At 43.8% G+C, this 18,024-nt stretch overlaps 1 protein-coding gene across 1 annotated transcript; it reads left to right on the forward strand.

Annotated features, from left to right (window-relative positions):
* Positions 1 to 16,774: 16,774 nt before the first annotated feature.
* LOC145116216 (uncharacterized) lies at positions 16,775 to 17,713 on the forward strand. The gene has a single exon (XM_079052581.1). The coding sequence runs from the start codon at positions 16,819 to 16,821 to the stop codon at positions 17,611 to 17,613; it is 795 nt and encodes a 264-aa protein (XP_078908707.1). The 5' UTR covers positions 16,775 to 16,818; the 3' UTR covers positions 17,614 to 17,713.
* Positions 17,714 to 18,024: the final 311 nt, after the last annotated feature.

The raw sequence follows: 18,024 nt of genomic DNA on the forward strand, positions 1-18,024 counted from the left end.
ACCAAGGGTCAAAATGGAATACCTTGAAATCAAGATGTTACAATTCTCCCCCACGTGAATTATACTTCTTCCTCGAAGTCTGTTGTCGCAAATAACTCTAGATAATGCTCCCCCATCTCGTCCTTAGGCTCTCATGTCCACTCTAAATTCTTTCGGTGCTGCCACTGCACCTTCACGAGATCCACAACCTTGTTTCGCAGAGTCTTCGTCCTCCTGTCAAGGATCACCAATGGTCTCTCAATATAGTTCAGACTATCCTCCACCTGAATGTCCTCCAATGGGACCACTACGGAATCATCAACCAAGCATTTTCGCAAATAGGAAACATGAAACGTGTTGTTAATTTGATTGAGTTCCTTGGGTAGATCCAAACGATATGCATCCCTGCCCACCCGAGCTAAAACCATGAAAGGACCAATATACATGCGGCCCAACTTACCCTGCTTCCTAAATCGAATGACACCTTTCCAATGTGACACCTTTAGGAGTACCATGTCCCCAACCTGCAACTCTAATTTTGATCGGCATCTATCGGCGTACTTCTTCTATCGACTCAGAGTTCTCTAAAGTCTATTACGAACCTGCAGAATCAGTTTCATCGTTTTGAGTACCACCTCTGTACTCTTCATAACCCGCTGACCGACCTCACCCCAACATATCAGGGTCCTACATTTCCGCCAGTAGAGCATCTCAAAAGTAGGTCGATCAATACTAGCATGATAACTGTTGTTATACAAAAACTCCACCAAAGGGAGATATGTATCCCAACTCCCACCAAAATCCAATACACATGCTCAGAGCATGTCCTCCAAAGTTGGGATGGTCCACTCACTCTGACTATCAGTCTGCGGGTGGAAAGCCATGCTAAAATGCAGACGAGTACGCTACTCCTCATGAAATCTCTTCCAGAAACTGGAAGTAAATTGAGCATCCCTATCTGAAACAACTGAAACCGACACCCCATGCGGTACCACAACCTCCTGGATATAGATGTTTGCCAGTTTCTCCGCAGAGATATTATCCTGAATCAGAATAAAATGCGTGCTCTTGGTTAATCGATCCACAATGACCCATATCGAATCCATTCTGCCGTGTTTTCCGTGGTAACTTCGTAATGAAGTCCATCGTGATCTCTTCCCATTTCCAAATGGGAATACCTAACGGATCCATCTTTCCGTGAGGTCGTTGGTTCTCAGCTTGACTTTCTTGGAAGTCAAACACCTCTCCATGTACCAGGCTACATCCCTATTCATGCAGGGCCACTAATTTTCAGGCCGGAGATCTCTATACATTTTCGTCGCTTTGGGATGAATAGAGAACCACAACTTATGCGCCTCCTCCATCAAAACCTGACACACACCACCCCAATATGGAACCCACACCCTCCGATGAAGAGTCAGTAATCCACGTATATCATAATCAAAAGAAGCCACCTGACCCATTATGCGCTCACTCTTTTGGTGTTCCTCCTTCATAGCCTCAACATGTGCTTCCCGAATTTGGTCCAGAAGAGGAGTAATCACGGTCATCATCAGACACACATCCCTTATTGAAGTGGTAGCCACCTTGCGGCTGAGAGCGTCACCCACAACATCGGCCTTCCCTAGGTGGTAGAGGATCTCACAATCTTAATCATTCACCACATCCAACCACCTACGCTGCCTCATGTTTAGATTAAGCTTTCCATAAAATACCCCAAACTTTTCTGATCCGTGTAAATGGTACAACAGACCACATAGAGGTAATGTCGCCAAATATTGAGGGCAAAAGACCACAGCCCCCCAACTCCAAATCATGCGTAGGGTAGTTCGCCTCATGAGGCTTCAGCTGCCTCGAAGCGTATGCAATTACATGAACTCGTTGCATCAACAATGCACCCAAACCCGTGATTGAAGCATCACAGTATGGCAAGAAGTCCTCAACACCCTCCGGCAGGGTCAGAATCGGTGCCTCACACAACCTTTGTCGCAGAGTCTTAAAAGTTTCCTGCTACTCAACCCCCAACGAAAAGTGACAATCTTCTTCGTCAACCGAGTCAAAGGAACCGCTATCTTGGAGAAATGATGCATGAATATGCGATAGTAACCGTCCAATCCAAGGAAACTCTGAATCTCGTATGGAGACCTCGAAACCTCCCACCTCATCACCGCCTCAACCTTGGCCAAATCAACCAGAATATCGTTCTGGTTGACAAGGTGTCCCAAAAACTGAATACGTACCAACTGATGCTCGCAATCAATCATTGCCCCATTGGGGCTCAACCAATCCATCCCCACAATAACCTTGCTCTCGCGCAAGGGAATGGCAACCATATCGATTGGGTACCGCTCACTAAAAATCTCCAAGGTGCATCCCCAATGAACCCTCGATACTCATACGGGACGATCGTTGGCAATATCAACGCCGAATGAATAATCTGGCTCCCTCGGAGCATCGACAAACCTCTTGCAGAGCCCAAGAAATACAAAGGATCGAGTAGCCCCGGATCAAACAAAACCAAAACGGAGATATCGTTTATAAGGAACGATCCTAAAAGCAAAACACATATATGTAAGCATGATAACCAACATAAATAAAAAGATAAGGAGAAGACACATACCCGTAACCACATCAGGTGTTGTACGAGCCTCCTCGGCTGTTAGCTGAAATGTTATGCTCCTAACGACTGGCACATCCTCCTTGCCCTAGCGACTATTAGTGATTGTAACAACGTAAATTTTCAAAACAATTTTTCATTTTTAAATCATATTTTCAATCATCAAAAACAATATCAAACAAACTGTATCCAATGTCATCATAACAAACAAATCCCAGAATATCAAAACATAATCTCTATGAGTGTGTACGGATCATGCCGGCGCCTTCCCGCGATCCTCGCTAGTACCTGAAACACATAACACAGCAACTGTAAGCATAAATGCTTAGTGAGTTCCCCAATATACCACATACAACACATACTCCTTTCCAGGCCATAACTCTGTAGGATCTTCCGATCCAAGTGTCTCAGGGGACTTCCGTCCCAAATCCCGGTAGACCTTCCGGTCCTACCCGTATCGACCTTCCGGTCCGTAACCTCCTGACCTTCCGGTCCATGTCATCTTGACCTTCCGGTCCATAACATCTTGACCTTCCGGTCCTTATCATACATAACATACATAACACATACATATCACATAACGACATATAGCACATACATCTCATAGCATACAAGACCTTCCGGTCACACATAGGTACCCTTCCAGGTATAGTATAGTGAGAAGACTCACCTCAATGAAGTCGGATAACTCTCGTGCTCAACGTCCCGGCCTAGCCTCCTCCTATCATTCAAATAACATCCCCGATCAATACTCTCTCATAGTCTCATCTCTAAAGATTGGGTAGAAGGCCATTCTACCCCTCCCTGAACTCTCTTGAATCAGTCTTGACCAGAACCCTAAGGTCAACGAAAGTCAACGGTCAAACTTTGACCCGACTCGTCGAGTGCACACGGGCGACTCGGCGAGTCCATGCGGGTCCTCTGAATCCTTCTAGCCTCTCTTGGCTCGTCGAGTCATCCTTCCACTCGACGGGTTCCTCCTGTCACGAATCGCGGGGCAACCCCGACTCGACTCGTCGAGTCCACTTATGAACTCGGCGAGTTGCTTCCATGTTCATACTCAAATGACCTTCTAAGGTCAGATCTGCTTCTCTAATCTATAGATCTGACCTTCCCAAGCATGATAATCACGTAAAGGTCGAATCTTGGTACACATGCAACACACCCAAAGCTTCTTTTGGTGAAATAACCTCTAAAATGGCCTCCTAGGCTCATAACTCAAAAGGTATGGCATAAAGCAGAGTGGTAAGGACTCTCTGGACCTCTTAAGGTCCAGATCTATGAACCATCTCGCCTTGGGACCTCACATACTCCAGATTCAACTAAAAGAGGCATAAAGAAAACCCTAGATTTCACTAGAATCAATATAAACACGAGAGTGGCACAGATTGTTACCTCCAACAGCTTCCTCTGATCAAATAGAAGTGGATCCAAGCTCCTCAACCCGCTTAGCTTGTTCTACCTCCTTCCTTTTTGCTAAAACACACAAGAAATGGTGAATTAGCCTTCCTCTTGCACCACAAACGATCTCTCTGCTCTCTAGGGTTTCTCAGGGGTGAAGTGGCCGCAAACGGAGGCCATAAAGGCCTTTAAATAGGGCACAGACCCCGAGAATTAGGGTTTCAATCCACAGCGCGGACTCGTCGAGTCCATCCTTTCCGACTCGTCGAGTCCGTTCATTAATCCAGTCAGCACACACGATCCTACTCTACGAGTCTACGCCTCAACTCGTCGAGTCCCTCCCTTTTACTCAAAAGAATAAATGATCAAACATAATACCTGGAAATCCGGATGTTACAATTCTCCCCCACTAGAATCAGACTTCGCCCTCGAAGTCTTGCTCCGCAAACAACTATGGATGCTGCTCCCGCATCTCCAACTCCGGCTCCCAAGTCAGCTCGGACCCTCTCCGATGTTGCCACTGGACATGCACCAGGGACACCTCCTTGTTCCTCAGAACCTTGATCTTCCGATCCCGGATCGCGATTAGCCTCTCAGCATAATTCAGGCTCGCATCCACCTGAATATCCTCCAGCGGCACCACCGCCGACTCGTCGGCTATACACTTCCTCAACTGAGACACGTGGAAGGTATCATGAATCTGGCTCAACTCCGCAGGTAGCTCCAACCGATATGCTACCCTGCCCACCCTCGCGGTCACCCTGAACAGCCCAATATACCGGGACCCCAACTTGCCCCTCTTCCTGAATCGAATCACTCCTTTCCAAGGAGACACTTTCAGGAGTACGAAGTCTCCCACCTGGAACTCAAGCTCGGATCGTCGCCTATCCGCATAACTCTTCTGGCGACTCTGAGCCGTCAACAACCTCTGTCTAACCTGATGTATCTGCTCGGTCGTCTGAAGCACTATCTCAGTGCTGCCCATCACGCGCTGCCCTACCTCTCCCCAACAAATGGGAGTCCGACATCTCCTCCCGTACAACAACTCGAAGGGAGGCATACCAATACTCGAATGGTGGCTATTGTTATAAGAAAACTCAGCCAACGGCAGATACGTGTCCCAACTTCCCCCGAAGTCCAACACACATGCTCGGAGCATGTCCTCGAGCGTCTGAATCGTCCGCTCACTCTGTCCGTCCGTCTCTGGGTGGTAAGCGGTACTGAAATGTAGCCTCGTACCCAACTCCTCATGGAACTTCTTCCAGAACCTGGAAGTGAAACGTACATCTCGGTCTGACACAATCGAGATCGGTACTCCATGCCGCGATACCACCTCCTTCACATACAACTCTGCCAATCTCTCTGCAGAAGAGCTCTCACTGATATCAAGGAAGTGAGCGCTCTTCGTCAGCCGGTCGACAATCACCCAAATCGCATAGACACCCCTCGTGGTCCTTGGCAATTTGGTGATAAAATCCATGGAAATATGTTCCCACTTCCACTGGGGGACCTCAAGTGGCTGCAACTTGCCGTGCGGACGCTGGTGCTCAGCCTTAACCCTACGACAGGTCAAGCACCTCTCAACAAACCATGCAACATCCCTCTTCATACAGGGCTACCAATAATCTTTCTTCAGATCCAAATACATCTTAGTGGCCCCGGGATGGATCGAGAACCTCGATCGGTGCGCCTCCTCCATCAAAGTGGTGCGCGCCCCGCCTGCATACGGCACCCAAATCCGACCCTGAAAGGTCATAAGCCCGCGGCTATCGGTAACGAACTCAGGCACCTGCCCAATCACCCGCTCTCTCTTGCGGTTCTCCGGTCTCATAGCCTCTGCCTGGGCCTCCCGAATGGTGTCCAACACCGGAGTCGTCACTGCCAGCCGCATACAAATGTCTTGAATCAGGGCACTCTCCGCCCTACGGCTCAGGGCATCAGCTACAACATTAGCCTGGCCCGGGTGGTACAGGATCTCACAATCGTAATCCTTTACCACATCCAACCATCTCCTCTGGCGCATATTCAGGTTGGGCTGATCCATCAAATACTTCAAGCTCTTATGGTCCGTGTATATGGTACACCGAACCCCATACAGATAGTGACGCCAGATTTTGAGGGCGAACACCACCGCCCCCAACTCTAGATCGTGGGTGGGATACCTCGTTTCATGAGGCTTCAGCTGCCTCGATGCATATGTTATCACATGACCCCTCTGCATAAGTACTGCACCCAACCCCGATATCGATGCGTCACAATACACCACAAAATCCTCCATTCCTTCCGGGAGGGCTAACACTGGGGCTTCGCATAATCTCTGGCGAAGTGTCTCGAATGAGGCCTGCTGCTCCAGGCCCCAACTGAATGCCACGCCCTTCCAGGTCAATCTGGTGAGAGGAACAGCAATCTTGGAGAAATCTTTAATAAATCTCCTATAATAGCCGGCCAACCCCAGAAAACTCCTGATCTCGGCGGGGGATCTCGGCACCTCCCAGCTCATCACCGCCTCAATCTTGGCCGGATCGACCAATATCCCATTCTGGTTAACGAGATGCCCCAGGAACTGGACCTCTCGTAACCAGAAATCACACTTGGAGAATTTGGCGTAAAGCCTCTCCGATCTCAGAACTCCGAGGACCTCCCTCAAATGCTCCTCATGCTGCTCTCTGGATCTCGAATACACCAATATATCATCAATGAACACGATCACCGAACGATCCAACATCGGTCTGCACACCCTGTTCATGAGATCCATGAACGTCACCGGTGCACTGGTGAGCCCGAAAGGCATCACCAGGAACTCGTAATGCCCATAACGAGTCCTGAACGCCGTCTTCTGGATATCCTCATCACGCACTCTCATCTGATGATATCCCGACCTCAGATCAATCTTGGAAAACCAAGACGCTCACTGCAACTGATCGAACAAATCATCGATCCTCGGTAGTGGGTAACGGTTCTTGACCGTTAACTTGTTCAACTCCTGGTAATCAATGCACATCCGGTGTGAACCATCCTTTTTCTTGACAAAAAGGATCGGCGCTCCCCAAGGTGAGCTACTCGGCCTGATGAATCCTTTCCCCCAACAGATCCTGAAGCTGTGAGGATAACTCCTGCATCTCTGGTAGCGCAAGGCGATAGGGCGCCTTGGCGATAGGCGCCGCTCCCGGAACCAAATCGATGCGAAACTCCACCTGCCTCTCGGGAGGCACACCCGACAACTCCTCGGGGAAAACTTCCGGGAACTCTCGTACTATCGGCACATCATCAACAGAACTAGGCCTCTCCGCTGCTACTCGTGTGTCCATCACGTAGGCCACAAACCCACTACAACCCTGCTGTAGACTCTGCCTCCCTCTAGCAGCTAAACAGAATGTTGACCCTGAATGGGTACCCTTGCCGTACACCGTAAGAAATCCCCCACTAGGGTCTCGTATCGTCACCAACTGTCGCTCGCAGTCTATAACAGCCCCAAAACGGCTCAACCAATTCATCCCCACTATGACACACACATCTCTCATCGCAATCGGGACCAAATCAATCGGAAACTCAACGCCGAAGATCTCGAGTACACATCCTCGAATCACATCAGTGGCATACACCGCTCTCTCTTCAGCTATGGAAACTCGTAGAGGTCGACTCAACGCCTCCCGCTGGATACTGAGGTGCTGACTAAACGCTAACGACACAAATGACCGACTCGCACCCGAGTCAAATAACACCAAAGCGGGTACAGAACTCACAAGAAAAGTATTAGCCACGAGATCGGGCGCTGCGCGGACCTCCTCCGCTGTCAACTGGAAGGCTCTCCCGCGAGCCTTCGGTGCCTCGACCTTCATCGGCTGAACCTCAGTAGCTCGCACGGCAGCAGGGGCAGATCCATGCGGTGCTCCCTGTGCTGTCCCCCGCAGCTGCGGACACTCGGCCTTCCGGTGTCCAGTTTGGTTGCAATGAAAGCAAACCATGAACCCCTTGGGGCAATCCTTGGCTATATGCCCCTCCTTGCCACATTTGTAGCAAGCACCCGATCGAAAAACTCCGTCATGTCCCTTGCCGCACTTCCCGCAAGTGCGGCCCTTCTGGCCTCCAGATCTCGAATCGGCGGGCTTTGCCCGCTTGGCTGCCGACTGAGACTGTGCCGGCCGCCGATCCGTCCCCTGAGACTCAGCCTCCTCCCTGGCCTAAGTCTCCAACTCAATCTCCCTCTTCCGGGCATTTTCCTGGAGCTCAACAAATGTCCGGTAAGTCGAGTTCGATACGAACTCCCGAATATCCCTCCTCAGAACGCTCAAATACGGGCTCATGAGTGCCTGCTCGGTAGACACCTGCTCAGGGCAGAACATCGCCCTCTCATGAAACTTCCTGGTGATCACAGTAACAGAATCAGTGCCCTGCTTGAGGGACAAGAACTCCTGAGCCAGCCGCTCCCTCTCCACCGGGGGAACATACTCGTCCCTGAACATGGTGGTGAACCTCTCCCAGGTCACCTCTGAAATCTCTGCAAGAGTGAAGCTCGCCGTCACGAACTTCCACCAGTCCTTCGCCCCCAAGCGAAGCTGGTTCAGCGCAAACCGTACCCTCAGATGCTCCGGACATGAACACGTGTAGAAGCATCCCTCAATATCAGAAATCCATCTCATCGCAGCGATCGGATCCTGCGTCCCGTCAAACTCGGTTAGCTTCGTGATGCTGAACTCTCGAAACAACAACGAGTCACCTCCCTGAGGCCTGGCAGCAGCCACAGCTGCAGTGGCTGCAGCAGCCGCAGCCTCAGTCACCGCTGTGTACCGCTCATCAAAAGTCTCAATCAATGTGGTCTTGATAGACCCAAACATCTCGGGAATCTCGGCTCGAATCGCCGCTGCCACCTCATCGTGGATCATCTGACAAAGCTCCTCGTCACTCACACCGCTCGTCTCAGGTCTGTGGCGTGTCCCAACCATGATGTCTCTGAAACACAACATAATAATATCAGAGACTCGCTCGAGCATACTCGCACTCGATAACTCAACCCTACTTGTTCCCTAGTACCCTAAGGATTCTTACTTGGACTGCGCACTGATCCGGTGTCTTCAGTAGTACGGGCCCTATACTACCGTCCACACCGCATCAGTATTCACCCCAAGTCCTCCTCCTTGGATCCTAGATCCCAAGTACTCTACATCTCGCTAGCATAGGCTACCCTTCGGTAGGCCTCTCATAAGCACCTCACTGCTACCTACTCACTCTCAAGCATCTCATAGCAGCAGAAATCTTCCTAGGCTAAGGCATCACAAATCAGGCCACTCCAGTCCTAATATGAATACCTAGCCTACTTTAGCATAACATAACATATCATAACTTATCTCATAACACATAATGTAAGGGTATTTTGGGAAATCACCGTTCGGGCGCTGGCTGATCGTACACACTGCTTCCTTCTGCTTTTCTCAAGTCCTTTTACTTCTTTAGAAAAATTGTTTATTTTATGAAAGACTTCCTCAAATCCTCAGTTTGAGTTCAAATACACCCGAAGGTGCATCCGAATCCCTCAAACCAAGGCTCTGATACCAACTTGTAACAACGTAAATTTTCAAAACAATTTTTCATTTTTAAATCATATTTTCAATCATCAAAAACAATATCAAAAAAACTGTATCTAATGTCATCATAACAAACAAATCCCAGAATCTCAAAACATAATCTCTATGAGTGTGTACGGATCATGCCGGCGCCTTCCCGCGATCCTCGCTAGTACCTGAAACACATAACACAGCAACTGTAAGCATAAATGCTTAGTGAGTTCCCCAATATACCACATACAACACATACGCCTTTCCAGGCCATAACTCTGTAGGATCTTCCGATCCAAGTGTCTCAGGGGACTTCCGTCCCGAATCCCGGTAGACCTTCCGGTCCTACCCGTATCGACCTTCCGGTCCGTAACCTCCTGACCTTCCGGTCCATGTCATCTTGACCTTCCGGTCCATAACATCTTGACCTTCCGGTCCTTATCATACATAACATACATAACACATACATATCACATAACGGCATATAGCACATACATCTCATAGCATACAAGACCTTCTGGTCACACATAGGTACCCTTCCAGGTACAGTATAGTGAGAAGACTCACCTCAATGAAGTCGGATAACTCTCGTGCTCAACGTCCCGGCCTAGCCTCCTCCTATCATTCAAATAACATCCCCGATCAATACTCTCTCATAGTCTCATCTCTAAAGATTGGGTAGAAGGCCATTCTACCCCTCCCTGAACTCTCTTGAATCAGTCTTGACCAGAACCCTAAGGTCAACGAAAGTCAACGGTCAAACTTTGACCCGACTCGTCGAGTGCACACGGGCGACTCGGCGAGTCCATGCGGGTCCTCTGAATCCTTCTAGCCTCTCTTGGCTCGTCGAGTCATCCTTCCACTCGACGGGTTCCTCCTGTCACGAATCGCGGGGCAACCCCGACTCGACTCGTCGAGTCCACTTATGAACTCGGCGAGTTGCTTCCATGTTCATACTCAAATGACCTTCTAAGGTCAGATCTGCTTCTCTAATCTATAGACCTGACCTTCCCAAGCATGATAATCACGTAAAGGTCGAATCTTGGTACACATGCAACACACCCAAAGCTTCTTTTGGTGAAATAACCTCTAAAATGGCCTCCTAGGCTCATAACTCAAAAGGTATGGCATAAAGCAGAGTGGTAAGGACTCTCTGGACCTCTTAAGGTCCAGATCTATGAACCATCTCGCCTTGGGACCTCACATACTCCAGATTCAACTAAAAGAGGCATAAAGAAAACCCTAGATTTCACTAGAATCATTATAAACACGAGAATGGCACAGATTGTTACCTCCAACAGCTTCCTCTGATCAAATAGAAGTGGATCCAAGATCCTCAACCCGCTTAGCTTGTTCTACCTCCTTCCTTTTTGCTAAAACACACAAGAAATGGTGAATTAGCCTTCCTCTTGCACCACAAACGATCTCTCTGCTCTCTAGGGTTTCTCAGGGGTGAAGTGGCCGCAAACGGAGGCCATAAAGGCCTTTAAATAGGGCACAGACCCCGAGAATTAGGGTTTCAATCCACAGCGCGGACTCGTCGAGTCCATCCTTTCCGACTCGTCGAGTCCGTTCATTAATCCAGTCAACACATGCGATCCTACTCGACGAGTCTACACCTCAACTCGTCGAGTCCCTCCCTTTTACTCAAAAGAATAAATGATCAAACATAATACCTGGAAATCCGGATGTTACAGTGATCCTCATAGTTGCCAGTGCATGTGCTGCTACTGGTCCCACCGCTGCTAAACTCGGGCAGCTGGCCTTCTTGTAGCCCCTCTGATTGTGATGAAAGTAAATCAAATCAGATACCTGGACGGTGGTGGTGACAGTTAAACCCCTGTTGAAGTGACCCGCCCTGTCGCACTTGAAGCAGCCAGAACCACCCGTTCTACAGACCCTATCGTGCATCTTGCCGCACTTTCCATAGCGGCCCTGGCCCTGTGATCTTGAATCAAAAACCTTGGGCCTCTTGCATGAATCCTCTAAACTCTGAACATGATCCGACTTCATCTTCTTCTCCATTTCTAGATCAATCTCCTTCTCTCCAGCTCTCGCTACAATATCATCAAGTGTCCTGCAACTGGAAATGCTCACAAACTGTCTAACAACGCTCATCAACATATCGTGATATCTCACCTTTTTCATCTCTTCGTCTGCCACATACCACGTAACCAATAAATTCCTCTCGTGAAACATAATAGTGATCTCCGTCACCCTCTCAGTAGCCTGACGAAGGTCCTAAAACTCCCTCGCCAACTGTTAGACCTCAATCACAAGCGTGAAGTCAGCCCGAAACCTTGTCTCGAAATCCTCCCAAGTCATCAACTCAACCTTTTTGCGTCCTAAGGCACGACCAACCTCCTCCCACCAGTCACGAGCTCTGTCTTTCAGAAGATAGGATGCAGGTCTAACCTTCGACCCCTCAGGCAGCAACTAGTACGGAAGGCGTTTGTGACATCTGCTAACCAACGCTTACTCATAATAGGGTCCTTCTTCCCGACGAACTCCAGAGCCCCACATGCCAAAAACTATCAGAATGTCAAAGAGCAAGCTCCCACTATCGCCATTATCTCAGAACGAAAAGCGCCCAATCGCTCATCCAGAATCTCCATGATACCCTCCTTAATCGTACCGAATAGAGTCTGCTCCAGAATACTATAGGTAATCTCTGATGAAACGAACTCCCCCATTTGATCATCCATATGTCCGGTCCCAAATCCCAAACCCAAACAATCACCAACACCAGAACCATAACCGGCATGCATACCTCCACCAGAACTTCCTCAAGTGACCGTCATACTGAAAATTAAACCATACAAACCATCATAATATACTCGAAGAATCCCATATTCTACAAGCTCCCTGACCTCATCATGACTTTCCTTGAATTAAGCACAGATCCTATGCTTCCAGTAGTACGGGCCCAATACTACCTTTGGCATCCATATGTGCTTTCCTGAAGGATCATCCCGAATCCCCCAAGATACTTCCCTATCAATCCAAACGATATCTACCAAAGCAAAGCCTAATTCACCAAATCACCTCCTAGTTTCTCCTAAGGCAACCACCACACCACTCTCTGCTATCAGATGCAGAAGGAACTCCCCTCTAACACCTTCTAACTAGCTTATGAATACAATCACACATTATCGACACCAAATAATTCTTCAACTTAAAGGTCTCACACTACAACGGTTGGACTCAAACAAGAGTTGCGCAATAGGGTTCAACCTAACCTTCTAAAATTATCTAATCTCGATAATATGTAAGTTAACGCATTCGCTTACTAGTTATCTAATATTAATGAGAACTCCTTAAAGCACAAAGCAAGCATCATTCGAACATTGAGTAATCTGAATCTAATCATAACCTAAACAGGTCATCCTATCAACTGACTGGTCCAGTACTAACATGCAAGTCTACAAGCTCATACACTAGGAATATAAAGGCATCTCTCCTAGCATTCTATCATGCAATCCTGAGCAGATCCTTAACCCTAATCTAGCATGTGATTCACAAATTCACAATTCAAAGCATATCACATAGAACATGTATGGGTATTTTGGGAAAACTTACTTGAGCTCGGTCGATTGCATGCACCACACCCCTTTCTTTAATTAGAAAATCCTTTAATAAAACATTTCTTCTAATGAAAAACACCAAACCCTCAATTTGAGTTCAGAAACACCCGATAGTACGCCCAAATCCTTCAAACCAATGCTCTGATACCAACTTGTAACGTCCCAAAAACTCAGAACCAAAAATTTTGTTTTTATATTAAATAAACCATCAACCAAACATGTTTATCAAAACCATAAGGAAATCAGAGTATATCACTAAACATCCAAAAATACATCAGAGTCCAATAAAGCAAAAATCATTGTTTGTGCAATGCAATCATCCCGAGCTCTTCCCATTCGAACCGGAAGTACTTGAAACATAAACTGAAAACCGTAAGCAAAAATCTTAGTGAGTTTCCCCTAATCTACCACATACCAAACATACAATAGGCCCCGCTCGACCTCCATCGGGCTCCACCCGATCCAGATCTGTCAGTAACATACAATGGGCCCCGCCCAACACACTCATCAGGCCCCGCCTGGCATCGGGCCCCGCCCGGCATACATACAAACACATACAATACATGCAATAGTTATACAGACTGCTAGCATTCTAATATCAATAATCTATGGGCCGACATTGGTACCTTTGACCTGCTCAATACACTATGAGAAGACTTACCTCGATCAGCTAATAAGCAAATAACACTTGGGTTGTTGAACCGCAAAATCCTCACACTAAATCACAAATAATAAAACGCTAATTAGCAATTAGGCCATTAACCAAGAATGAGAGTCCAAATCTTCATATGAAGGGTAAAAGACCCTTTTCCCTTCCTACCCTAAGCCCAACAACCCATTGCCCAAGCCCAAAAGTCCTAAAGTCCAATAAATGGCCCAACAAGGGTTCTTGTGAGTACGCCCTGCGTACCACCCGGTTATGCCCCGCGTACTAGGTAACGTCAAAAGAGTCGGGAACCCAGACGCATACGCTCAGCGTACGCTTTCGTACGCCTGGCATATTCCCCAGTTAGCCAAAATGTCATTAAGCACTTAATGCTTTAATTCCAAACGTACAAAATGAAAATTCAGGTCTTGGGGAATGTATTAAAAGCTAAAGTTAGTAACTTGATGCCTTTGCATGGCCCAAAGGCACTCAAACCCTAGATTTAGCATTCTACTTTCACCAAATGAAAATTAATCCATGCATGGTTGATCTTCAACCATCAAGATGCAACTTTATAGATTAGGGACCTCAAAACAGCAAGAGAGCAACTCAAAACTTCTGGAGTGACATTTACTCACTAGAACTCATTCATGGGACCAAAATATGACCAAAACTCCACTAGATATAGATCTAAGCATATAATGACCAAGGTCAAGACTTTATACCTCAAAGAAGCTGAGAAGTATGAGTAAAATATGGATCTACAAGCTCAAAACTTTATCAAGACTCCTTCACCAAGCTTCGACTTCTTCAAGGTTCACCAAACACCCACCAAAACACACATACATAAGGATCAAATCTCTTTAAATGAGTTAGGGTTTTGAAATGAGGCTCAAAGGGGTAATAGAGGCTGGTAATGAGAGAACCTTGGGGCATAAGGTTGTTTAAATAGGGTCCAAACCCCAAAAATTAGGGTTTGTCCCCTAACCACATAGGCCCAGCATACATGAATGTACGCCCAACGTACGCACAGTCCCCAAAATTTCAAATAATGCTATTTGGGACCAATTTTGCAAACTATTTTAATACCAACTGTCAAAATGGAATACCTGTAAATCAAGATGTTACAATATATATATATATATATATATATATATATATATATATATATATAATATCTGTTTATATTATATTTTAGTTTTTAAAAACTAAAACAATATATTCTCCATTCAATTCGTTATTATTTTTGAAAAACTACATATTTTTGTAAATTTTTTGAATTTGAATTAGGTAATAACTTAATTTTTTTATATGTGAACGAATTATTTACCTAATATACAAGATTTGCATAAATGGAATGCAAAAGACAGTTTTAGGGCATTTAGTTTTATGTAATGTATTGTTTTTATGTAACCAAAACCGAGCTTTTATATGTAAAAGTAATTAATGGTTTGTTAGGAGGGGAAAAAATTAAGACATCTCTATTAGACTGACACGTATCCAAAAACTAATCTTTTATTAATATAGTAACATATATATACTCTTGTCAATACTAATTTAAAAAATCACAATTTATATATTAACTTAAAGATTTATACAAATAATCTTTTAATAATACACATAAAATAATGGATACACACATAATTTTTATATACTATTTTTATGTCATTATTCAACAATAAATATATAACTAATCATACGTTACTATTTATATTAGATTATTAACATATATATGTATTATTGTAGTAATTCTAATATGAATAATAACGTATGATTATGCATATATTCATTGCATAATAATGATATAAATGAAGTGTACAAAAAATTAGTTGGATAGTAATAATACAAAGTATTGTTTTCATACTTTCATTGTAGTTAGTGTCTTTATTTGAATATATATATATATATATATATATATATATATATATATATATATATATATATATATATAAACCCTAGAAATCCTAGAGACCCTAAAATACATTTGTTTGATTTTCAGAAGATATTTTCGTAAAATATTTATGTTTTCAAATTAACTTACTTCTATATATATATATATATATATATATATATATATATATATATATATATATATATATATATAGAGTTTACCCTTAATTTTTATTTGATGTTTTTAAAACTTATTTTTGCACATATTCATTTTATAGCAGTGTAAAACTAACCTATTTAGTAGAGATTTTGCTCTTAAATTGGAGATCTTGAGTGTTAATCCTACGTATACGAATTATGTTACTTTGGTTATATTATTTTTAACTACAAACCAACCATTCAAATAATAATAATAATAATAATAATAATAATAATAATAATAATAATAATAATAATCCTTTTATATTATTACCATTTAGGGTCATAAATATCTCTAATAATTTAATTCCAAGTTTCATGTAATATATAATCCCGCAATTGAAATACCTTTTAATTAGTAGTAATATATATATAAATTTATAAGTAATACTTATAAAGAAACTTGAAGTAATTAATTAATATAAAAAACAACATTAAAAGTCGAAAATTTATTTTTTTTTCATTACTTTTATACCTATATCATTTATTTACATTAAAATCAAAGCACTAATGACCCACAATTTTGGCTTCGAGCATTGTAATTTTAAGAATCCAGTTTTAAAGAAAAAAAACTTTATCGACATCAAATGTTATTTGGGAAAGTCAAAACAACTTTTTATAATCATTATAAAACACAAACAATGTACAATACATAAATGATATGTTTTTACATATTACAGTATTTTATTTCTCAAATTGGAATAAATAATACGTTCGGATATTAATGTTAACTTTTCTTCTCTAAAACAAAATGAGACAGATGGGCATATAGAAAAAACTCGACTGAATATTAATTGGATCAATGACTACTCACTACATTCAAATTGTTTTTTTATTATTATTTTTTATTTTTTATTATTTCTATTTTTGGAATTATCCTGTGTATTTAAGCTTTTCATTTACAAATTATACAAGAGACTTTTTTTCATCTTCACAGCGTTCTCTCTGAAAATGGAGAACGGCTTTAAAGTTCGAATCACAAGAATGTTTCAATCGCCGTTCAACTCTTGCCGGACAAAACACACCTCTGACGTTGCTGATCAGCCCTTTTTCTTCCCGGAAAACCGCCATCACCGCCAACTCATCGATCTCTTCTCCCCTAAACCTCAACCATTTCGTAAACCCAAACACCAAAACGTCTCCGACAGAAACACACTATTGCCGGAAGCTACAGATGCCGGAAAACAACACTCTGCTCCCATTCCGCCACCTCTGTTCTACGAAAAGAAATCTAAAAGCACCAAGAAAAAGAAAACCCATTACCGGAAAACCACCAAAAGCCAAGATTTTTCATCTGTTACTGATAATTACTACTACGATTGTTGCAGCACCGATGAAGAAGGTGAAAGCGACGGCGAAACCACTATGTTTTCCTCCCGATCACTTTCCTCCGACTCGTCGGTGTCTTTTCGCAAAAACAGAGAACGACGATTGACGCAGAAAAAACCCAAGAAAAGCCGCGGTGGCCGTGGATGCAAGGATCTTAAAGCTACTGATGTAATCCCATTGAAGAGTAAAGGCAAATTCATCACAGATAGTGTTGCAGTGGTGAAGAAATCGAACGACCCACATGAAGATTTTAGGGTTTCGATGTTGGAGATGATCGTTGAAAGACAAATCTTTGGAGCACGTGATCTTGAGAATCTTTTAGAGTGTTTTCTTTCACTAAATGCGCAAGAACATCACAGGGTTATCTTTGAAGTTTTCACTGAGATTTGGGAGACTCTTTTTTCCGACTGGCTTTGATTCAATGGCCCTGTTTTGTTCTTCATTTTTTAGCTCTGTTTTCATTTTTAACTTTGGTTAATTATTGTTATCCTAATTAAAGAAAAATAGTTTACATCAAGTAATTAACTTTGATACTTGGGTTAGTTCGTTTGTTTTTCGTTATTGAACTTAAAAAATATATAAAATAAGATACAAACTTATTTTTCGGAATCTTGTAAACTATGAAACTTAAAAAGATGGAATCATAAAACTTATGCCCATAAAAAAGTTGTTATTTGCATGGTTTTAGATGATTTTGTAGGATTCATAAATCAAAAGTTGTTAGCATTTTGACTTATTTTCAAGTGATTTGAATTCAAAAAACTGTTATATAAATTTAAATTTGAAAAAAAAACATTATATTTAAAATAAATAAATAAAAACAATTAT

This window comes from Lactuca virosa, chromosome 5, assembly GCF_052849685.1.
Source record: "Lactuca virosa cultivar CGN04683 chromosome 5, Lactuca_virosa_CGN04683_v6, whole genome shotgun sequence".
NCBI classification, from domain to species: Eukaryota; Viridiplantae; Streptophyta; class Magnoliopsida; order Asterales; family Asteraceae; genus Lactuca; species Lactuca virosa.